The 25,673-nt window shown below is 42.3% G+C and overlaps 1 protein-coding gene across 1 annotated transcript in view; it reads left to right on the forward strand.

Moving 5' to 3' along the window:
- Positions 1 to 25,673, forward strand: part of PLXDC2 (plexin domain containing 2) — a 174,918-nt gene that overhangs the window by 118,374 nt on the left and 30,871 nt on the right. Inside the window, exons 8-9 of the mRNA XM_056857104.1 lie at positions 4,394 to 4,489; positions 6,511 to 6,592. Coding sequence (XP_056713082.1) covers positions 4,394 to 4,489; positions 6,511 to 6,592 — 178 coding nt within the window. The remainder of the gene's footprint in view (positions 1 to 4,393; positions 4,490 to 6,510; positions 6,593 to 25,673) is intronic.

Raw genomic sequence — 25,673 nt, forward strand, 5'->3', positions numbered from 1 at the left:
AGGGGGGTTCAAGGAGCTCCCATTGGCAAACAGTTTCTGCAGCTGCGGGTTCCAGAGCTATTTCCACATCCTGTGCAGCTGCTGGTCCTTCCATCTTCACAAGAGACAGCATCGTTAAAGCCTTGGACAAGGACCCAGATTCAAATACCCACTCTGCTATGGAAACTTGCCACTCACGCACCCTGAGCCTAACCTATGACACAGGTTGTGAGGATATAATGGAAGAGGGGAGAATGGCGTAAGACAACTTGGGTCCTTACTGAGCAGAAAAGTGGGGTATAAATGAATTAAATATATAAGGTATCTTCTGCAAGTATCTTCTGTGGCATAGAGCAGAGGCAGGGCACTTTGGAGGGTGCTCAGTTAACTTTGAGGGGAGCACACTAAAGTCAGCAGCAGAAGTTTGTTTTCCTTGATTTTTGGTGAGTAAATCTGGCAGCTTCCTTCATTAGTTTCCAAGAAAGTCTGTATAGTTCAGCGGCTTCCTGTCATTCTAAGAAATTCCAGAGTGCTGCTTATCTGCCATGGTGTTGCTGTTGGCCAGTGATAAGGGTGATATGGCAAGCTTTTGCCCTCCATTGGACACCTTGAAGAAGCCTGGAATATCAGCCAGGTCCCTGGTGGGAGGGTGGGGGAGAGTGATGGTGCTGGAACCAGGAATCAGCAGGACAAGCCAAAAATTCAGTGATTGTCTCAACCCGATTCCTGGTTTCTCACACTCTCCACTGTGAAAATAAGCCGTAGTTTCCCATTGGATCTGAAAGATTTATTTTAAGTGATGTAAATTAACCAAGTTCTACTTTTGTCAAAACATCATCCTTTTTTATCAGCCAGCATGTCAGAACTTAAAAATTTGGGCAAGTGAAGCTGAGTAGTTAAGCTTTGGGCCTTTTCTTTCAAAATGTGAATGATTGTCACGCTGGCATTTCTGAAATGTCTGAAATTCGTTTCTCGTACTGCACCTGATGAGCATATTCAGAATTCACGGTATCGTGCCAACCCAGCATGCCCTGTGTTAACCTTTGCTAATGACTGAACACAGAAAGGTTCAGATGAAGTGCCAGTGCCATCATTTTTATTTATGTATTCATTTGCTTGCTTTTTTGGACTGAAGAACCTGCCTTCTTTGGGGAAAACAAATTAAAGCCTCCAGCAGTGGCAGGAGCTCATTTCAAACACATTCCCTGAATGCTTTGACTTGGCAGGTGCATCATATGAACAAGTCACCATGGAAGGATAAATCTTCCCTTCTTGGCTAAAGAGATACTCAAATGCAGCCCAAATTAGCTTAGCCTCTGAACACACATTTTAGATCAGCTCATTTGGAACACCAGACAGGTATCAGACCTTCCACAATGGATATCACGGCCAGAATCTTCCCAGTAATTCATTCAGAATGACTTGGTGGTGGTAATTTATTCACTTAATAGGATGTTATGTTCACATCTGAGAGAGAAAGAGAGAGAGAGACCTCTTGCCACAGAGTTTAAAATAATTGGGCCTAAACTAAATAACAAGTGGAGTTAATTGGCAATGACAGTGCTCGGCCATGGTAAGAAGTTAAGTAGAATAAATCTTTATGCCACATCCTGCCAATATGTGTTTGTGAAATAAGCTAAGAACAAAAGCTTTCTGCTGCATTCTGGTTTTGGTGAACTTTGCCAGTGTGTAGCAGATATTGCTGGTCCAGTTTACAGACAGCACAGCACTGACTCCGTTGTCAAACACAGTGACAGATCTTGCATGCTGGTAATGGCAGAACAAATAGTCATGATTTCAAAGACATATACTTTATCTGTTTCCTTTTCCACTCAGACTGTGATGTGGTAACCAAGATCATTGCAGGGTATACATGCATTTTGTCAGAAGTAACTATGTTATATTTAACATTTCTGTTTATCCAGATTATAAGTATATAGGGCAAGGATCCCCAATATGGTGCCATGAGCACCATGCCCCCGCCCAACAGCTTTCCTGACATCCATCAAGTGTTTTTAGAAAGTGGGTGGAGCCAGATGGCATTTTTGTCCAGTGGAGTTTTGATTGGCCATTGAGAACTAATTGGCTGTGCACATTTTTTAAATTGTTGCTTTAGCAACAGCTGCCACCTCAACATAAGGATCCTTACTTTTAAACAACCTGTTCATTTAAAAGACATCCTGTTAAACTAGATCTTCTGCCTGAAATTTTGAAAAGTTATACATAACCTCACTCCCTTACATTTTGTAAGCTGCAATACTGCAGTCAAAGCTCTGCTCATAACCTGAGTTCAGTCCCGATGGAAGTTGGTTTTTAGGTAGCCGGCTCAAGGTTGACTCAGCCTTCCATCCGTTCAAGGTCATTAAAAGGAGTAACCAGCTTGCTGGGGGGAAAGTGTAGCCAACTGGGGAAGGCCATGGCAAACCACCCTGTAAACAAAGTCTGCCTAGTAAACAACATGATGTGACATCACCCTATGGGTCAGTAATGAGCCAGTGCTTGCAAAGGGGACTGCTTTTACCTTCTACCCCCTCCTGTAGCAACCCTTTTGTGGTTGCACCCTCCACCCTGTGTCAGAATTCCTAAGGTGCCCACAAACTGGAAAAGGTTGAGAACCCCTGATATAGGGGGGCCCTGATGAAGTGGGGCCCCTAAAACATTAGACAATATATTTAAAATAAAAATTAATAAAAATTAAATGATAGCCTTATAGTTGTGGGTGGGCCCCCTTTGTCTCCTGGCAACCAATATTTTTAGACCCAGTCTGCCATTGGTGAAATGGACCAATGTTTTTGGCTGGATTTACTTACAAATTGTGAAATGCTTCTGGTTCAGCTCCCAACCCAGTCAGCTCTTTTCCTTCTGTTGGCTGGCTCCTTGTATAGTATCCATCCTACACTGTAAAATTGGGCTTCTCTGTGAGGTCTGGTAATCCATAATAGCTCTAACACTGCTGTCTTCTCCTCCCTTGACGGTCGTTCGGAGCTGTATGGTGTCTCTACCATTTCCTCTCCTCCAACTCCCACATTGTGATCAACTATTAATCTAGTCAAGGAGCCTCATTCCTGGCCTGCTACCAAAAACTGTACCTTCTCCATCTTTGCACATAAATCTGTCTGCATTCAATGGAAGTATGTAAGAACTTGGAAATTCAAAGTAATAGGTCATCACAGTTTCTCAGTGATATACTGCAAAGCTACAAGCCTGTCTTGCAGCCATCAGATTAATATCTACAACACTGAACAAGATCAGAATAATAAAATAATAAATAGGAAAGCAAGAATTAGATAGCAATTTATCATGTTTTTTAAGTGCTGGGTTTACCATATAGCATAAGTAAAAACTTCTCAAAGGAATCCATTTATAGTTTTGCAATGAATATTCTATTGAGGCAATTTTTGTGTCAATTTCTATCAATATTAAGGCAGTAGTACTATCTAAATTTATTGAGGAAAAAGTCCCATTGATCTCAGTGGGACTTAGAAGTAAGTCAGCATATATAGGATTGGACTGCACAACAGCGCTATGCTTTCATGTATGTATTTAATAATCTAGTATAACAGAAACGATTGCCTTACAAAGTAGGGAGACAAAACTGAGTACTAAAATAGGAGGCCATTATCTACATGTGTTATCCGTTAATTCTCAGATGTCAATGGGGAAGGGGGGGCTTTAGGTGGCATTTTGGAGTTCCCAGAATAAACCAAAATGGCACCTGACAACTGGTGCTACAAACAGAAGGAGGTAGGATAGAAAAGGGAAGCAGGAGGGACAAGAGAACAGAAGGCACTGCAGGTGCTAGAAGGGTGGAACTGGAAAGTTAGCAATAGTTCCAGGATCCTTTTTTACAGACTTTTTTTTCTCTTTTACAGAAGGAATCCTCCAAAGCTACAATTTAAAGGGGGGATTGGCAGCAGGGGAGAGAATTATTATTATTTTTTACACTTTCTCTTTGGCCTGTCCTTTCAATGAAAACTGCTCATACCACCACAGGATACTGTTAGCCCCCACTTGTAAAGCTTAAGGGTACATGCAGTTTTTTCCAGATGGGATAAATGCAATTGGAAGCGACAGTTTTTAGCAGGAAAGCTGCCTGAAGGGAAAGAGTTAAAAAGCCCCTCTTTCCCTGTTTTGGACTCCCCTTTTAAACTGTAGCTCCAGCAGCTGCATTCTGTAGGAAAATAACTCTGAATAAATTGTTTGAGAGTACAGTCAGTATTTGAATAGTGGGTTCACTGGTGGATGGATTACCAGGCAATGCCTACAAAACTTTCCCCTTTTCAGTGAATTTAATTGTAGCTTGAGCTTCAGTGATACTGGCAGTAGTTTTGTACAGTAAGAAATATTTAGGTGTGAATTCCACTTGGAACTATGGAATTGAATTTTCTTTCATTATTTCTTTCTCTCTTGGAAGATGTCCGTAGGAGGACAATATATGAGTATCATCGAGTGGAACTTCAGATGTCAAAGGTCACCAATCTGTCAGCTGTTGAGATGATTCCTCTGCCCAGTAAGTAAAACCCCATAAGCACCCCACACACACACACACACACACACACCGTTATCCAAATTCTGGTCTCTCCTACTTGCTAGTAATAATAATGCTTTTAAGGGCATATTCTCTTACTGTCTAAGGCTCTTTATGTTGCCTGACACAGCCATGTATTTTGCTCTAACTTTTGTCTGATCTATACAGTTCTGGCTTATACCCATTGAGCATCACCCCACACTGCAGGCCTTAAAAGTCCAAGGCAAAACAGATACAAGTCAGAAGTTATTGGCATCTGTGTTGTGTACATTGTTTTCTGGAGTGGAATGCTGTATGTTACTCAACTCAAAAAACAACCATGGACAGATCAGAGAAAACAGTAATAAATAAAAGCACTGGAAAAGATATCAAAGTACAAAAAGAGCAAAAGAAAATGTGAAGAATTTCAGAACAGTAATGGAGCATTAGGACAGGCATAGCCAGTTGCTTAATCTATTACACCCTGAATAGCTTTAGTGTCATGTTTTCATACAACATAAGCTTTCTGGAAATTGTATATATATCTGTACAGTGCCTAGCAAGCATAAATATTCTTTAAACCTGATTCATGACATAACAGGCTTAGTTTGCTTGCTTATATTTCAAAAATATTTTGCCCAGCATAGAATGTAATGAAGAAATAGCAACAACTAATTATTTTGTATCTCATCCCACCCCTCCTTTTGTCTGAGGTGGATCAAATTTTTTAAGAGATGCCTCAGAAGATAAACTGCCAGACAAACAGTCATGAGAAACTGGATTCAAAAAACATCCTTTCTGTAATCCAGTTATACCTCTTACAGCGTTTTCTGCTTGAGTTTATCACATTCATATAACAAAATCTGCGCTATAAGCTATGAAATGTAAGAAGCCAAAAGGAAGAGGCATAAAGAAATAAATGGAATGTTTTCATGACAAAAGGGAGATTTTAGGAGCCTTACTATAAGTTAAGATTTGTGGAAATGGTATTACATTTACAAATGGGATTAAAATTGTTATCACTGTTATGCTGGTCTATGACCATAATAAAGTAAAAAGTAGGATTAAAATTGAATTCAAAAGATCAATCCTTTAATATGTGTGTTTATTTTCATATTACATGCAGACAGCCTATTGTTTTCTCTAATAAGTTTTGAGAATTTTTTTAGTTGTAAGAAACCTATTGATTGTAAAAAGTATAGACAAATGTATCCATTTTTACTGGTTCCTAGCTTTCATTATTGGTTTAAAACGTTTTAGTTTGGGACTCCAGCAGGGGTGTTTTACCCTCAGCCATCTTGCTAAGTGTCTCCAGCAGGCATCCCCAGGACCACAGCTCTTGCCATACCAGAGCTGTTCCTCTGGTACCTCTCCTCCTTACACTTTCCCAGGAACCTGATTTAAAAGGTCCAAATAGACCCTCCCCTTCGCCGGGTGTACCCGGACTCTCTCTGAGGGAGGACAGTCATTCACTCCTACCTTGTTTCTGCTACTGGGCTGCTGGATGGCTCGTCCCCCCAGCTGCCCTCCCTCCTGCCCCATTGGCTGTGCCAGAGCCTTGACTGGGGTAGGCTGCTGCCCTTCAGTCCCTGCCCCTGCTTTTCCCTGGCCCTTTCTGGCTGCTGTTGAGCCTACTTGCTCTTCTGCAGGCCTGTCTGGCCCCACCCTGGCTTCTGTCTTGGCTGTGGAGGCTACTGTCCTTTCTGGGCTGCTCCAATGCTGGGCTCCAGCTGGTTCTTCCACCTGTCCATGGATTTGTGGTGCCAGGTAAGGGCCATGTGTTGTTGCCTGGGAAGCCACCAGGCAGTCTTTTGATGGGGTGGGGACACCAGGAACTGTACCTCCCATGGTGACAGTGGAGGTTCTAGTCCCGAGTTCAGCTGCATCTCCAGACATCTGTTTTTAGCCTGATCAGCCACTCTGAAATCAATTTGATTAGGTAGCTAGGATAAAATCATTTCTAATAAAGAAATATATTTTTGTAATCTGAACAATTTGTCTGTGTTTTCACCCCTCCATTCCAGCCTGTCTCCAATTTGATAGCTGTGATCCCTGTGCTATGTCTCAGATTGGCTTCAACTGTAGCTGGTGTAATAAACTCCAAAGGTAAGGAAGCTTCTTCAGTTTGGCGTTGGATATAGAATGACCCAGATAACAAATCCATTTTTCTTTCATCTAGTGTGACACACAGAAATTGTTTCAATTGGCTTGATTTATTTCCTGATAAAACAAAAGTGTTGTGTTAGACTTTTTAATTCATAATATGCAAAACCAGCATGGTGTAGTGATTAAGAGGACAGACTCTAATCTGGAGAACCAGGGTTGATTCCCCAAATGCAGCCAGCTGGGTGACCTTGGGCTAGTCATAATTCTCTCAGAACTCCCTCAGTCCCACCTACCTCACAAGGTGCTTGTTGGGTGGGAGCAAGGTGATTGTAAGACACTTTGCGACTCCCTTCAGTAGACAAAAGCGGGGTATAAAACCTACTCCTCTTCTTCTTCAGAGTAGTAATTTTCCCTTTTCAGAGGCACAGAAGCATTTTATTGTTGGCAAGATACTAGCAGCATGAATGACAATTGGAAAAAGGGGGACTGATCCCCAAACTTGGTGGGAGTGCCCTAGGATTAGACCATGCTGGAGAATATCATTTAATATAATTAAAAGTAGGACATTGTATCAATTGAGGGATGAACTGTGGAATGGTGCTGTTAATCTGCATTGGATACTAGATGTGTGTGTGTGTGTGAAGTGCCATCAAGTTGCCGCTGACTTATGGCAACCCAGTAGATTTGTCAAGAGAAGAGACTAGCAGAAATGGCTTGACATTGCCTGTCTCTGCATAGCGATTCTGGTATTCCTTGGAGGTCTCTTATCCAAATACTAGAAAGGCCTGACCCTGCTTAGCTTTTGAGATCTGAGCAGATCAGTCTAGCCTGGGGCTATCCAGGTCAGGGCTAATATAGTGCTAATGATCAAACTGGAGAAGAGGTTTTCAGTTGGCACAGTCCAGGAGCATTTCACTTGCATATGCTGTGACAGCAGGGACTATTTGAGAGTCACAGAGAGACACAGGATAGTCACAGAGAACCAAATAGTTCTATAGTTTTAACTTTTTAAAAACTTCTGTGGCTGTTGACCTTGGTAGTCCGAATAAATTCAGCAGGGATTATCTCATGCAAACTAGGCGTTATTATTGTTTTGCTCTAGTTTTTCATTTTGTTTTGCTTTATATTCAGAAATTCTGTTTGTTAATAAAAGCATAGTGAACAAGGGAATAGGCATTTAGCTTTTCAAGAGTTTGCAGTGATGTAAACAGAACCTGGAGAGGAATAGAATAATGGAGAGGGACATTTAAAAGCTGTGATCACTGTAAGCGCAATGCATTCTGAGTGTCTCTATTTGGGAAAGAACAAAAGTTGGTTGCATCAATTAGTTTCCCCCTAAGCAGCTCATTCTGTCAGAAATATTTAACATGATATTACATCTAAATAAATCTCTATCCTTAGCATCATTCCAATGTGTTTCCCACCCCCTCTCCATATTACAAACTCCAGATTACGAGTCAGTGTGGTGTAGTGGTTAAGAGTGGTGGTTTGGAGTGGTGGACTGTGATCTGGAGAACCGGGTTTGATTCCCCTCTCCTCCACATGAGCGGCAGAGGCTAATCTGGTGAACCATGAAGCCAGCTGGGTGACCTTGGGCAAGTTACAGTTCTATTAAGAGCTCTCTCAGCCCCACCTACCACACAGGGTGTCTGTTGTGGGGAGGGGAAGGGAAGGTGATTGTAAGCTGGTTTGAGTCTCCCTTAAGTTGTAGAGAAAGTTAGCATATAAAAACCAACTCTTCTTCTTCTTCTAATTGCTACTGATAGGGGCAGGTAATCAAAATGGTCTAGATGTTGAGTCCACTGGAGTGGACCAGTGTGGCACCCATGGGTGCGATTGTGTCAACCATTATCTTTCCTGATTTCCACTTGATTCTTCTCCAATAAACCCTCTTCTCCAAACCAAAGAACCAATCCAAGCTTTTTTCTACCTCATTTCACCAGGAGGTGCTTCAGAAGATCCAGGAGGTATCATATTTGGGTCTGCAGGGTCATATCCACTCAGAATTAGCTGCTCCTGTCCTAGAAGGATGCTTTGCTTGGGAATACCCAACCTCTTGTAATTTCCCTCCAAGGCAACCATTTTCTGATTGGTACTACCTCATATGGCAGCCAAATTGTGGTAATGCCCAGTATATTTTCTCAAAACTCCATAAGTGCCCACAGGCTCAACAAGGTTTGGGACCCCTGTAGTACACAGTAGTGATAGGTGAGGGGCACTTGATGTTAAGGTGTCATTCTGGCAGCAGCCCCGCATTCTTTATAGAATGCTGCTCCACCTTAAAATTAGACCCTTCTCAATATGTGATGCTCATTGATAAAGACATTTTATCCAGCCCTCTGCTTGAGAAAAACTATTATATAAGGTTCCAAATGAGTATAACCTTGTTCCTTGCATGGCCAGTACTGTCTGTTTTGAAGTGGACAGTAATGTCTACAGTAAGTATGCAAAGATTTGTTGGGTACTGTGTCCATCTTGGTCAATGTTCTGACATTGCCTCCAGAAATATACTATTCATGCAATAAAATCACTCATGTCCATTCTTTCCAGCACAGTCCCTAAATCATACAGGATTTGGGTCAGGTGGATGTGGGTCTGTTAGGAAGCAAGGACCTTTTGGAAGTAGTGCAGTTATACGGCTCTTTTCTACTTACAGTTACTAGTTAAGAACGTAAGAAGAACCCTGCTGGATCAGACAGGTGGTCCATCTAGTCCCTCCTCCTGTCTCACACATTGGCTAACTAGTTACTCCATAGGGCCAACAACAGGGCATAGAGGCTGAGGCCTTCCCCTGATATTGCCCCAACACTGGTATTCAGAGGTTTACTGTCTCTGAATGTGAAGGTACTATTTACTCACCATGGCCAGTAGCCACTGATAGACCAATCCTCCATGAATCTGTCTAATCGCCTTTTAAATTTGTCTATGCCTGTGGCCATTACTATATTCTCTGGCAGCAAATTCCACATTTTAATCACTTGTTATGTAAGGAAGTATTTCCCTTTGTCTGTCTTGAATCTACTGCCATCTACTTCATTAGATTCCCTCAAGTTCTAGTATTTTGAGAAAGGGAGAAAAAGTTCTCTCCGCTCTCTCTACCCTCTATGATAATTAGGGGGTAGTAATTATAATTGTGCCCTGACCTGGATGGCCTAGGCTAGCCTGATCTTGTCAGATCTCAGAAGCTAAGCAGGGTCAGCCCTGGTTAGTATTTGGATGGGGGACCACCAAGGAATACCAGGGTTGCTGTGCAGAGGAAGGCACTGGCAAACCACCTCTGTTAGTCTCTTGCCATGGAAACCGCAAAAGGGGTCGCCATAAGTCGGCTGCGACTTGACGGCACTTCACACACACACACACACAATTATAATTGTATAAACGTCTATCATCTCCTCCCTTAGTCATCTCTTTTCTAAACTGAAAAGCCCCACTTTTAAGCCTTCCCCTATAGTAAAGGTGCTCCCACCCCTCAGTCATCTTGGCTGCCCCTCTTCTGTACTTTTGCCACATTTTCAGTGTCCTTCAGTGTCCAGCAAATCATCCTGGGTAGAGTGGATGTGAGTGATGTAAGAGGAGCATGCTCATGCGGCACCTGTGCAGTGGGATTATGTCTAGGCAAAGTGCACTGCTGTGCTTTAGGAATATTTGGTCACTGGATATCATAGGAGGGGGCAAACTGCAAATTCTGGACCCTAGCAAATTCTCCCAGTACAACATCTACCATCTTTTGTTTTGTGATTATCATGCCCGATTTGATGTGGAAAGAATTCCTCATAATCCTGTTTTGACAATGCTTGGGGGGGTTGTTTACTTTTTAAATAAAGACAGTTGCTAATATTTTGTTTGATAGAGAAGTTGAATTGGTAGTGCTGTGTCTTTGTGTTTCATTCTGAGGATAGTTTTTCTTTTTCAAAAGTATACACAAGTAGTCAGCAAAGACTATAAGATCATATCCTGTGCTTTCAGCACTGTGTTAAAATTTGAATTGTCCTTTTAGTGAAGTACTTTTTGTGATAAAGAAAATTACACCATGGTGGAGTTCCTGAATGGCCTAGTCACAAATTACTATGGTAACTGAAATGCTTTTACATTGATTACTGCAGTTTCATCCCACATGTGCATTTTTTGCCTTCATTCACATTATTACTGCTTTTATTAACTGCAGGGTCAGTAAAATAACATGGTCTTGGTTTTTTTAGCTCCCATTGTGGAAAGATGATAACTTTTATATCAAAATGGAATGTTTGAAAACCAAGGAGTATTTTACAGCATGTCAGATTATTGCTTCGCATCAATCGGCCTTAAATGTGTTCAGGGCCAATTTAGTATGTTTCCTTCCATTAAAAAAATAAGAGTAGCTACCCAACTGAGATTATTCTGAGTTCAGTCTAGGCTGCAGAAAGTTGTAACACCTAGATATAGCAGATAAAAAATGATGAGATGGACTTCAATAAGAGAACATATACATATAAAGCTACAAATGAAACAGAGTACTTAGTGCATGGCAAGTACTCTGTTCCGGAATAGTAACTCCATGCATCTATTTTTTGTGGATTGCTTTGACTCCCCAAACTGTGTTCAAATTCCTAGTGCTCTTTGGTTGAACCCAACCAGATTTTTTGTTGGACAGAGACAACTTCCGAAATGACTATGCTGGGGATCCACATGGACAAAAAGCCATTTGAGACTGGATTCTTTTCTCTTTTTTTACCAATATTGCCCCTTCTTCCTCCTGTGTTAGAGGAAAAAATGGCAGAATCGAACCCACTGTGTTACTGTAGATAAGTTCAGTCACCAGTTAATATTTCACTAAAAACTGTTAGAATTAATGGAGCATAAACGTGTTGGTTAGAGAATATACTAGGAATTGGCTAAGATCTTTTATGCAGGGACGTTTCCCCATGGTCACCCCCACCGACTGCTTCGGTGCTTCCTTTTGGTTATGCATGTCTTTTCCGCCCTTCAGAAGTCACCTCACTCTCCCCACGTGTTTTGCCTCATTTTCCAGATTCTGGCTAAAACAGAGAGGGGAGAGCGAGGCGACCTCTGATGGGTGGAAAAGGCATGCATAATCAAAAAGAAGCCCCGAAGCAGACGGAGGGGTGACTGCAGGGAAGCATCCCTGCATAAAAGGCCTAAGAGACCAGATGTATTGGTTTGGATCCTACATGTTCCTTCTGCTTGTGCAGCACCACCATTCATTTGGGAGGCTGTCTTCTGTTGTGGAGTGCCTTTCTTTGATATCAGGCCAGTGTCTTTCATGCAGCACCAAGCACTAGAGGAATGTGTGCCACAATGGAGGACCCACATTACACACAAGAGTAAGGAAGTGTATCCAAGCATTTGTGTTTGCATTGCAAATGCTTATAAAATACAATTTCAAAATCAATACTGAATCAGGCAATTTTTACATTGTCTCATTTGCGACCACACACTTTTATGGATTTGAAAGGAATATTGTGCTCAGGAACTTTCTGATGCAGCATTACATATTGTTAGCCCTAGAGTGCTGCCTTAACTTTTTAATAGAGATAAAGATTATCTTAATAATGCTGTAAAAGTGCCAGCCTCTATCCTTAAATATCCTCTAGCAAAGATTGAAAACTTGCCCAAGTTAAGGGGAGACATGATTTAAAATGTTTTGAAATTCGGGAGGCTGAAAAGGTGTGCGTGCATAGGATTCCACTGTAAGCCTGTTTCCTGGACTCAAATAATCCCAAAGTACATTAAAGTTTAGTCCACTGGCACAAATAGCAATTTTTCTGGGGCATTTCAGGTCAGGAAAATGGTACATGGAGAAAGGTTAAACTCATCTTCCTTTTGTGTTGTGGTCCAAGCACAGAACTCCCAGAGCACACCTGGTTTTACCCTCAGGGACTGTATTAAGCAAGTCCTATTACAGTTTGTTTATGAGGGCAGATGCACAGATGTTGACTGATATAAAACATATGGAAATGCCTCCAAACAATTTCCCAAGATTTCTTTTGTGCGCTCCATTTAGTACTCTAGCAGATCAGGTTAGAAAAGAATGCAGATAAATGCCAATTACAATGTATATTTACTTTCCTGTCATTATACATCAAGTTAAAATGGAACAGATGGATGTGAGTAGATGCCCAAAGAAAAGCTACTTAGAGTCGTTAAAAGACTGTAACGTAAACAGTCAACTGTCTAAATGTCGCCATAAGCTACAGCTTTTGGGAAAGTATCTGCAAAAAACTAAGAAAGATGAATGTAAGATGTCCATAGGAAAACACTAAAATAAATAAATGAATTATTGTATTCAGTAGAATATGGGACAGATCCAGACTTTGGTCTTTTGCCTCTATTTCAGCAAGTTAAAGAGGTACCCATTTTAGAAAGTTATTTGCATGATTTCAGCAAAGAGCTTTGATGGCTCTAAAGTTGCAAGCTATGTTAACTTTATACATGTGGAACAGAGAGTAGGCATCTATGGGACACAAAAAGGGGAACGTTTGCTTTGATAATGTCCCATATATCATAGAATCATAGAGTTGGACGGGACCACCAGGGTCATCTAGTCCAATCCCCTGCACAATGCAGGAAATTAACAACTATCTCCCCCCCATATCCCCAGTGACCCCAACCCTCACCCCGCAATGCAGGATCCCACAATCAAAGCACTCCCGACAGATGCATTCCACCATTGAACAGCCCTCACCGTCAGAAAGTTCTTCCTAATGTTTAGGTGGAATCGCTTTTCTATTAGTTTAAATCCATTACTCCGTATCTTAGTCTCTGAAGCAACAGAGAACACGCTAGTTCCCTCATCAACATGACATCCCTTCAAATATTTAAACATGGCTATCATGTCTCCCCTCAACTTTCTCTTCTCCAAACTAAACAAACCCAACTCCCTAAGTTTCTCCTCATAGGGCATGGATTCCAGACCTCTGACCATTCTGGTCACCCTCCTCTGGACACACGCCAACTTGTCAACATCCTTCTTAAATTGTGGAGCCCCAAACTGGACACAGTATTCCAAGTGAGGTCTGATCAATGCAGAATACAGTGGTAGTATTACTTCCCTTGATCTAGACACAATATTCCTATTGATGCAGCCCAGAATTGCATTGGCCTTCTTAGCCACCATATCACACTGTTGACTCATGTTCAGTTTGTGGTCCACTAAGACTCCCAGATCTCTTTCACTTGTACTGTTGTCAAGCCAACTATCTCCCATCCTGTACCTGTGCCTTATGTTGTTTTTGCCTAGGTGAAGTATCTGACACTTCTCCCTATTGAAATCAATTTTATTACTTATGGCCCAGCTCTCCAGTCTATCAAGGTCATTCTGAACTCTGACCCTATCCTCCGGGGTATTAACTACCCCTCCTAACTTGGTGTCATCCACAAATTTGATTAGCATGCTCTCTATTCCATCATCCAAGCCATTTATAAAAATATTAAATAGTACCGGTCCCAGGACAGACCCCTGTGGTACCTCACTAGTCACTCCTCTCCAGGATGAAGTTGTGCCATTAATGAGCACCCTTTGGGTTCGGTTGGTCAACCAATTACCAATCCACCTAACAGTAGCAGTGTCCAGCCCACATTTTACTAGATTTGTTTCAAGAAGATCATGGGGTACTTTATCAAAGGCTTTACTGAAATCAAGGTACACTACATCTACAGCATTCCCTTCATCTACCATACTTGTCACTATCAAAAAAAGATATGAGATTAGTTTGGCATGACCTGTTTTTGAGAAACCCATGTTGACTGTCATATATATATGATATATGCCTTATCTAGAAGGAAATTCCTGTGTGACCTTTTGGCTTGGGCAGGATGGAAATAAAACTCTTGTTTTGCAATCAGGAGATTGTTTTTGCCTATAAAGTGGCTGTTTCAGTGGTAAAAAGGTAACCGTCCCCTATGCAAGCACCAGGTAATTCCTGACCCATGGGGTGACGTTACATCCTGATGTTTTCTAGGCAGACTTTGTTTATGGGGTGGCTTGCCAGTGCCTTCCCCAGTCATCTTCCCTTTACCCCCAGCAAGCATAAAAAGTTTACATAAAAGTTTTAATGTACTGAGCATCTGAATTTTATCATTTTCATGGCCTTTGATTGTACACTACCCTGACTGATTGTTTAAAACCTTCAATTAACAGATCTTGTGCACCAGAGGTCAGGAAATACCTTTTTTCCCTGAGGTCCCAGACAGCCAGTCAGAGTCTTCAACACTAAGCGAGATGGACCAATGGTCTGCTTTATTATAGGGCAGCTGCATATGATCAGTAAAAGAAATGATTTAATAGTTCATCCCACCCTGTTAACGCTCAAGTTTTTTCCCTGTGTCATATTGTAATTGAGCATTGATATGGGACTGTGACTCACATATACAGATTTTTTTTTTAACGTAACTCTTTGGCACTTGTAAGTGTCATGTCAACTTTGTTATTGCAGTGTGCAATTCAGTTGATTGGTTATTTGAATCTCAGCGATGTGTATGTTGGCAACACATTTATGGCTATTATTTCCTTAGCTCTAGGCCAGTAATACTCACTCAGTGGCTCGGGAGCTACATGTGGCTCTTTGACATGTGGCTCTCTTGAGCACAGAGATTCCAGGTTTCCCATGAAAGGGATTTCCCACCCCCAGGTCCTGTAGCCTGCCCTCTGCTTCAGCAGCCAGTGGAAGAAGAAAAAATTAAAAATTGCCATTGGTGAGATGGCTTTATGTCATTTCTGGGAAAAACTGGGAAGTAACATAACCCCATTGTTCGATGCATGGAATGTTAGAAGCATGAATCAAGATTGAGCTTGAACTTGTAAAATGCTTAGACATTTCAATCCATTGTGCTCACGACCCCTGGTCAGATGAGCCTGAAATAAAAGGATAACTCCACTGTAGAGTTTCCAGTGATTCATAGAGCAGCATGAAGTCACTTTTGGCTTTTCTCCAGAAGTGATGTAGCACCATCATGCCAACGGTGCACCCCCATGTCCCCACCCCCAACTCCCTATTTGTTCCAAGTGTGGCACCTGCCCCGTGTTTCAGTAAAGTGGACAAAGCCCTTGGCTGGTGGTACTTGTGGTTGGCATTTGGTTCCCACCTTGAAACACCTCCTACCAGAGAAACAGGTAGGCTGAGAAGCTTCCGTAAGTTCAGGACTCATTCCAGGGGTGAAATTAAATGTGGCTATTCAGGTTTACAGTAATTGCAAATATGGCTTTCTGCAAGCAATGGAGTAAGTACCACTGATCTAGCCAATATTACAGATTACCTCAACAACAAGTGATATCCAAAACAGTGAGAGCTTTTTATGAGCAATGTTCATTAAAGGGCATGCGCTGTCTCCACAGTTGGCCATACTAATGAAGTACAGTACTTTCAAAAATAAAGCACCCAGGATCAGACCTCCCACCCCCAAACTTACTTCCAAAAAGACAGAGGTCTCCAGACCATGCTGAGGGAGCCCTTAAGAGAGGATTGCAGAAATCTGACCTGATGGTACAGGAGCAGCTTCCTGACTGGCTACAACACCCAGTCACACTGGAAAGGCTGGAGACCAGCTAGCAGCCAACCCCCAAGGGCTGGGAGAAGCAGCACGAGGCAGCAAGTGAGGCAGAGAGGTGCACCCTGGGAGAGCCACAGAAAAAGGGCCAGATCTCACCTAAGGCAACCAGGGAGAGGTTACTGGCAGGAGAGGGAAGAGGGTGCTGTAAATGCCCCTCTCCTTGCTCTCTTCTGAGGTTTTTCTCCCAGGGCAATCCCTAGTAAAGGAACCCTGGAGGAGGAGACAGCCCTGGACTCCAGCCAGACGCTGGAGTCTGATATGAACCTAATTGCCCAAGAAAAAAAAATTAAGTTCATAAAACTCCAAAGCAATATAGAATGGAATATATGTAACCATGTATCCAGTGAGATTTTCATTAACTTTGATAAAGTTAGCTTCCCAGGTATTCAGACTATAATCAAAATGTGTTCATAGATATAATGTAAATATTACTATTTAATATGTAGAGAATGCATAAAATGCAGATATTAATGGCATGCAGCCAGTAGTTTGTAACTGGGTATCAGATTCTTCTGCTGTTGGGTCTAAGTCCAGGGCAGTCTCACCCTCCACCTCCAAGGTTGCCTTTAATTGAGCCAGTGCCCCAGAACCAGGCCTCAAAATAGAACAAAATGAAGGGGTTCTTCTTCAGCCAATTTCCCCCTTCTGCTCAACCATTTACCTATTCTTTTCTGTCTCAGAATAGGTTTGACTCTTCCTCCCTGGCTGCTATTGAGTGGGCCTTTTAAATGCTGCCTCAAGGGAGGGCCAACCCTGGTCTCAGCCAGTCCTCCCTCCCCACTCCAGCCCTGGGGAGTGACAGGCCCCTGGGCCAATGGGTGCTTGCTTTGGAGTGGTGAGCTCACTGGCCCTTCCCCTTGGACTTCTTTAAATAGCTGGCTGCCCCACCCAACCTCCTGTAAGAAAGTCAGCTCTGCTGAGCCGGCTGCAGAGAGCTGGCCGGACTCCTTCACGCTGGCCTACCCTTGAGTAGACTCTGCCAAGGCCAGGCCATGCTACAACCTGACAGGCCCCTTCCCCAACTGTGGGGCTTGCTGGCACAGCATGCCTTTGGTGGGGCTTGCAGTTTCCTGGGTTAGGTGCAGGGGTGGTGGTGGTGTTCCTTGACACTGGGTAACAAATATGAATCATTTTTAGTATTATGGTTTATCGTTGGCATTTATTTGAATGTTTGATATAATGACCAAGAATTGGCTGATTCTTTTGGATGAATACTTGTAGTGTGCTTCCAAATTATGTGATCTGCTTTTTTGGATGGAAAATGTCTAAAACCCCAGTTGTGTATTTGCGGCCAAGGGAAGATAGAATATCTGGAGTATTATTTGTTATACTGCTCATTATATGAGGTCCAAGAATCAGGTTCCAGTTCAGTTGTTGGGACCTTTTTCTGCATTTTCAGATTTTGTGAAGATCCATTTTTTGTTGTCTAACCAAGATAAATATGTCATCTAAAAAACATCTTTATTGCTAATAAAGTTTGACACTAATTTGTCTGGTTAGCTGACATTTCTTGAACCGGAGGTTATCTGATTTAACTCTGTATTAAACTGGGTAGGTAAAGGTTTCTTGTTCTCCTAATTTTTATGTCCAGTGACTCTTTATGTCCAAGCCCATCAAGTCTAGCAGTCTGTTCACACAGTGGCCAACCAGGTGCCTCTAGGAAGCCCCCAAACAAGACGACTGCAGCAGCACTATCCTGCCTGTGTTCCACAGCACCTAAGATAATAGGCATGCTCCTCTGATCCTGGAGAGAATAGGTATGCAGCATGACTAGTATCCATTTTTACTAGAAGCCATGAATACCCCTTTCCTCCATGAATATGTCCACTCTCCTCTTAAAGCCTTCCAAGTTGGCATCCATCACCACATTTTGGGACAGGGAGTTCCACAATTTAACTCTGCATTGTGTGAAGAAATACTTCCTTTTAGCTGTTTTGAATCTCTCACCCTCCAGCTTCAGCAGATGACCCCGTGTTCTGGTATTATGGGAGAGGCAGAAAAACTTCTCCCTGTCCACTTGAAGTGGGAGAGTGGACTTTGGTTCGATTGTATTTTGCTGGAGATCAGAAAATACACAGAGTATTAATTTCCTCTTCACACTCTCTCCAAACCATGCATAATTTTATAGAACTCTATCATGTCTCCCTATTTGGATGGGAGACCACCAAGGAATACCAGGGTTGCTGTGCAGAGGAAGGCACTGGCAAACCACCTCTGTTAGTCTCTTGCCATGAAAACCCCAAAAAGGAATCGCCATAAGTCGGCTGCGACGTGACGGCACTTTACACACACATCATGTCTCCCATTATGGCTATAGTAAAAGGACAGATGCTTTTTCTTCCAAAAAAGACTGTAATGTTGTCTTAAGGAACTTAGTTTTTCACAAGAAATTATACCTATCGACAGAGGAGATTTTTATCCCACCCTCCCATGAAGGTGCTCAGCGTGGCATATATCATTCTCCTTTTATCTTCACAACAACTAGAGTGAGAAAGGTTCGATTAAGACAGAGTGCTGGCCCAAGATCACTCATCAAGCTTCCAGGCAAAATGAGGATTTGAGGAATGTGAAGTCAAATTAATGTGAACACACAGTACACAGGTCTCCCAGAGACTACTCTTATACCCTAACTACTATACTGCACTCTTCCTGGGTAGTGTTGCTTAAAACACAATACAAATATTCCACACCAGTTCTGAAAGATATATTCATATGTGAATTGAAGGGGAAAGGAACGTATACACACAAAGAGATACCTTGGAAGGACACATGCATCTTTATATTTTAAAGGGAAATGTGGCTATTCATACACATGTATGTCCTGCACAATTGACAAAGTCATTTTATATGTTGTCGATTGGATCTTGAGCGTTGGTTTTCGTTGATTATTTCAGCTTGAACCAGCGGCGGAAGCATTCTATATTTAGGTCCAGTGTAGTGTTAAGGCCTTCAGGAGTCCATATGGAGTCCTTCTTACCATGGTGTCGAGTGGGAGCTAACTGGTCATCCTTATATGGTTCAATGGTGGAAGTGTGAGGAGGTTGTTCGGCAGTAGATTGTTGAAGCTGCGAGGAGGCGATCTGTTTGAGGGTGATCTGTTCTGTACTTTGTCTCTGACTCCTTCAGTGTATGTGTTACATAATAGCTGTAATTAAACCATTTGCTTCCCAACCTCTAGGTCTAATGAGTGCTAATGGGTATTCCTAATGAGAAAACTGATGAGCCTCTGCTCTTCTATAATTCATCAGTAATCAGCATTTGACTGTTTTTGCTGTGTGTTCACTTTAATTTGACTTTGCATTCGTCTAAAGACAAATGTGACCTGGGAGGGGAGGAAAAATCCAATACGTCTTGAACTTAGAGCCCATATCAACCAAGCTCCAGGAATGCCATCTGTCATGGGACCTTTCAGCCAAGCCCCTGTCTGTATTGCTTGTCCATATTAATTAAATCAGCAGAAGAGTTTTATTTTGTTCTGTTTTTGTTCATCCTTTCCAATTCATTCATACTTTCCATGTCTGCAGTAGGTTGACGACACTGATTTGATTGGCTTCTTTATTCTTTAAACCACCTGAGGGTGGAGTCTTTAGAAAGCTTCACAAGGCACCAAAATGCCTTTTTATTTTCCAGGGCTTTTAGTGGAGTATAGTTTGCAAGTCTTATGGGGGTGGTATTTGGGAGTTTTGTATGTTTCATTTTGTAAGTTTTAAATTGTGATATTTTTTATTGTTGATTTGTAAGCCTCCTTGAGCCATGGAAAAGCATAAGTGCTTAATCAGTCAATAAGCTCTAAGAGTATGTACTATCAACACAAATTTGTAGCATGCCTCTGGTGATAAGCTTTGAGAAGTGCTGAAGGGACTTCAGTGCTGGAACTTCTACTATCATCCCCAGTGGGTTCCAACAACTTGTAGTAACACGTAGTTAATAGCAATAAGAATTTTAATGAGGAAAGTAAACGGGGAAGCTTCAACTGAGAAGAGTTGGGAAGTAACTGGGTTGGAAGGGGTGACGCTTTAACTAGCCTCGCTAGTAAGAAGTAGGAAGGCACAGATTGCAGGCCCTGCTTCCCAGGGCTCTCCTAACATACTCAGTAAAGTTTCTACCGTCAGCTTCAGTCTGGTAGCAGGACTCCAAGAACTTCTTTCCCAATTCCTTCAATCCCTGCTGGTGTCCTCCCAGAGCTCATAGGCACATTCCTGGCTGTAGTTCTCATTCAGACCTCTAGTTTCACCTTTCCCTCCCTTTCTGGCCCCCCTCTCTCCTATTTTCAGGAAAAAGCAATCATTGCTTGCTATGTCAGGCTGTTTTGTTACCCGAAATGCTCTTTGAATGGGGAAATTAGCTGAGCAATCGGAAACTGTAATATTTATAAAGCGGAATGCAACCAGTATTCTGTGACCTTAGAATAACGACAGAGACAGGGGATTCCGAATTAAGAGAGTTTATGTTTTCAAGCGTTCAATGATGCAACACAAACATACAGAGAATCTAGGAATTCAAAAAGAGAGGAGAATAGAAACGGATGCCAATTTGGCAGCAGATTGTTGGTGGGGTAATACTTCACCTTTCCTGTAGAGGAGTTGTCTCAGGTTCCAGTAGACTGAGGAAAATAGAGAGTGGGCGAAGACAAGGGGTTCCCGTAGACTCGGCCAGCGAGGCGGGAGGGAGCGTGGTCAGGCTGCCCAAAACCTAAATCCACAGAGTAATGGCAAATATGCCAGGGAAAGACCTAAGGTAACGTTATGGGTGTGGGCAACCCCAGTTATACTGTTTCTCTGGGGGCGGGGTGATTGGATTACCCCTTCAAGGTTCCCAGGTGACAAAAGATTTAATGTTCGGCTACCGTGGTGTGGAGGTTAGAATTTGGAAATCTGTTCTAATTCCAGTGGCTTGTGCAACCTGGGAGGAACCGGGAGAGTCTCGCTGATGAGCTTAACGATCTTAAACAATAGGTGCGATTCTGCTAACGTCTGGGTATCGCTGTATCGCATAGCTGGAAGAACGAGTCATCACTGATATCAGGATTGCCACTGATGGCCCATTAATCTGCTGATGTTGCAATAGGGGGGTTGCTGGCACTGACTACGTGACTGTCCGCTTTCCAGGAAATGGCTGCGGCTGGAAAAGAGGTGAACAGGAACATGGAGTCTCTCATGTCCGCTGGAGGTTGCCCGGGTCTCTGTTTCCTAGCTGCCAGCTGCTCGGAACTCACTGGAGTGGTTGTGTCAGTTTCACTGGCTTGCACGGCGGCCGTCCCCGTAGCGTTTGGGATGGGCACGCGGCTGGAACGGTAGTTGTGTGCCGGCATATCGGGGTTGCCATGACCAGTCCGGGAGTTAGGCTGCCTGTATGCTTACAGTTTGGAGATGCAGTCCCTCAGAAATTCCATTATAAGTACATGCTCAGGCCCTCTTTAAGACTCTGAAAAACCCCATAGCTCATTGTAGCGTTGCCAAACTCTGGAATGGGAAGGTCCTGGAGATTTGGAGGCTAGAGACTGGGGAGAGTAGGGTTTGGGCAGGGGAGAGATTTGAATTTAAGTATAATGCCATACAGTCTATCTTTCAAAGCAGCTGTTTTCTCCAGGGAAACTGATCTCTGTCACTTGGAGATCAGTTGTAATTTTATGAGATCTCCAGCCACCACCTGGAGGTTGGAACCCTAGCTCAATGTTCATTGAGTCCCTCCCTCCCCCACAGTGACTTGTGTCAATTTCATTTTTTCTCAGATGAGAAAAAATATATGTCATAAAGTATGTCAGTGTTTGATGTTTCAAACACTAAAATATTTTTTAAAAATACTACAGGATTAAATATAGCATTTGTCCATAGGGGATCCTCTTTTCATATTTCATTAACTAATATAAAAATGTTAAATGCAAGAATATGTTCAGAAGATTACAAAACTATTTTTCCTACATTGCTTGGAGAAAAAAAATCTGCCACAAGACCACCTTCTATAGAAAGACCCTCTTTTGTGGTAAATACAGAGTGCACATTGTTGACCATAATTTATATTTGTTGCTGCTGCTGTAGCTCCTGCCATGTGTGAGGATTGGAGTAATAGAACGACCTCCAAAAGGGTACAGGATATTAATTTTTAAAAGCAGGGTGTTACAGACATGCTCAGTACTGGCAAACATATCTTTTATTCTGCCAAGTTAGATGCAAAATAGCATACTGCGACCCTAGACCTCAACTCTGAGGGCTGATCACATCCAGGGCAGAGCTTCAGACCTTGTGAGTTCAAATCCAGCAGCAAACAGGCAGAGGTTCACAGGCAAGGATCCTTTTAAATGAAATAAAGCTTTACTGAATACACTTACGCATCCTAGGCTAGAAGAAGGGGAGACAGATTTTATACCGCACTTTTTTCTACCGAAGGGATTCTCAAAGTGGCTTACAGTCACCTTCCCTCCCCCCACACCTGTGAGGTAGGTGAGGCTAAGAGAGTTTTGAGAGAACTGTGATTAGTCCAAGATCACCCAGCAGGCTGCATGTGAAGGAGTCGGGAAACAAGACTGGAGTCCACCACTCATGTGGAGTCATGGGGAATCAAATTTAGTTCTGATTAGAGTCCACCGCTCTTACTACACTATGCTGGCTAGATAGACACAGACACACACACGTATCAAAAGTTGAGGTTGGCCACACCTGGTTGTTGCACAAGTTGACTGCTCGCGCAAGAAAGCTCCAATGAAGATGGAGTGTGTCCAGACAGCTCAAGCAGGAGAGCTCCATTGACAATGGAAAGTGGAACTCTGCTCATCCCATCTCTGGTACTCTCCTTTGTAGGGCTAATAACACCACGATCTCTCCAACCCTTCTCTGCTCTCCCCCTCTTACCTAATCCACAATGTGGGGTTAATTTAGAGATGTGCTGTCAGTTTTCTCAGCCTTACCTAGAACAATATCTGTGATTATAGCAATAGCCACCCTGTTGGATTATTGTAACTCATTTTACAGAGGGAGAGATCGAAATGAGGTAATGTTTATAAACATATGAATTAGACTCCATGATTTAATGATTTCCCTGCTTGAGCCAGTGATAAGATGCTCTCAAGCAAAATAGAAGCAATTGTCGCATTACAGTTATCCATAATTTATACCAGTTTAAATCAATTGTGCATGGGCTGTTCTAAGCTAATGATAGTAGGAAATGACACCAATCTAATAGAGATGCATGTGACTACTCACATTGTGATTTGTACCAACAGCGTTACGAATGTATCATTGGCCTGACAAGTGGAATTCCTCTATTGTTCTGGTTTTCTGTTCATCATGGCTTAGTTGAAAATGGCTACTGTGGAATATGAGAAATGTTGTCTGTGCCAATTTAGCTCAATTTGTGCCTTTAGGGTGTTCTGTTGGTGATACATTGCCTGGTTCAATCACTTGTCCTCTTCGTCTTCATCCATACGTACGGTTGCCAGGTCCCTCTTCGCAACCGGCGGGAGATTTTGGGGGCAGAGCCTGAAGAGGGTGGGGTTTGGGGAGGGGAGGGAGTTCAATGCCATAGAGTTCAATTGCCAAAGAGGCCATTTTTCTCCAGGTGATCTGATCTCTATCGGCTGGAGATCAGTTGAATTTGCAAGAGATCTCCTGCTACTACCTGGTAGTTGGCAACCCTATCCATACCGCAGCCAGTTCTCTGATTTCAGTAAATATCCTGTGCAACACTATTTATAAAAATAATAACTGTTTAATGCTTTCTCTAGTTTAAAGATGGGTTACCATTGTGGTTTACCATGACAGCAAACAGCATTTAAGGTCACAGTTTTTTTAAAAAAATATGTGCACAATTTGGGGGGGGGGTGGTTCTAATCTAAATAAATCTTTAATTTGATATTTCCAACCATAAGAATTCCAATGGGTTTCCAACAGGTTTCCAAGTTGGAAGGAACATAACAGCTGATAGGGCTGTTACATTTATTTCACAGTGGGCAAGTGCATTCATTACTGTTCCATTTTGTGAATTCCTTCCAGGTATGACGTCTAAACAGGGTTACTGTCTTTTTCACAGCAGTGTTCGTTGCCTTTCTCTGTTGTATGGTGGTCAAGAATGGAACAGGAGTAGCTTTTCGGCAACTGGGGAACTCTCAGTTTTGTTGAGTTTCTGCCCTGTGCAGTTGTTAAAGACACAACTGCCCTTCTTTTTAAAAAACGCAACAGTCCCAATTAAAATAATTTCCATTTGAAATTTTTCACATGAAACAGCCCAACTCAAAAATTGTTTTCATTTTAAAAGTATTTGTATCCTGCCTCTCAGCCTGAAGGATTGCAAGGAAGTTAACAATAATTGCTGCAAGTTAAAACAGTAATAACTTGTTAAAACAGTCATAAGTTTAAAAACTATATATTCATAGTAAATAAAATTACTGCATAAATTATCACTGATCACTCAACAATACCCAGAACTGAGAAACCTTCATTTGCTTTTTTGCAGTTGCTCTTGTCCATGTTACTAATTTTCCCAAGTATATCCTCCTGAACTCAGTATATATTATTCAGCAGGAACAGACTTGTTTTGGACTGGCAGTTTTGACATCATTTGGTCTATCTAAAATGAGGAAGAAAAGTTATATATATATTTCAGGAAAATAAATGGACAATCAGCATTGATCCTCTGCACCAAAAATGGAGACAAATTATACCTACTAGACTTTTGAGATCCCGTCCCCCCCCGGCATCTAAGATGGAAAAACTCTGCCTGGTTCCCCTGTATCAAGAGCAACCGGCCAAGTCAAACCATCACTATCGTGTCTGTAAACACTCCTTGAGTCCCACTGGGACTCCTAAAATCATATTGCTGTGTTCCATGTCAACAGGATTCTCATTTTTCCCCTTTTCTTAAATGAGAGTCTTGTTCTCATGTCCTAGAATGTGATTTGTGAATTGCTTCACTAGGAGCAGACTTGGGTCATCCTTTGAGAATGAAGTTGTTATAAAATGACTGTGTTGACAGATGGTACAAATGGCATAACTAATCAAATCTGCTATGGTGTGTTCATGGCAATGGGGAATTATTGTCATGCCAGTAAATGAAAGCCTTATTAAACGTTGTGTTCTAAGCAGGAAACACATTGTAATGATAGCTTGCAGAGTCATAATGGAGGGGATGCAGCAGTGATTAATACACTGTAATTGAAGAAGAGTTGGTTTTTATACCCCACATTTCTCTACCTTTAAGGAGTCTCAAAGAGGCTTACAATCGCCTTTCCTTCCCCTCCCCTCAATAGACACCTTGTGAGGTAGATGGTGCTGAGAGAGTTCTGAGAGAACTGTGACTGGCCCAAAGTCACCCAGCAGGCTGCATGTGGGGGAGTGGGGAATCAAACCCAGTTTTCCAGATTAGAGTCTGCAGCTCTTTACCATTATGCCACCCTGGTTCTTTGACGTAGCTTTTTTGTGAAGATTCTGAAAAAGAAGGTTTTCCAATTAAGACTGTTTAGGCTTGCCGGTTCATCAACAGGAAGGATCAAACAAGCCTGCTTTTTTTTTTTACATTCCTTAGAGCGAAAGAATCTAGATTA

This window comes from Euleptes europaea, chromosome 11 (genome assembly GCF_029931775.1).
Source record: "Euleptes europaea isolate rEulEur1 chromosome 11, rEulEur1.hap1, whole genome shotgun sequence".
Taxonomy (NCBI): Eukaryota; Metazoa; Chordata; class Lepidosauria; order Squamata; family Sphaerodactylidae; genus Euleptes; species Euleptes europaea.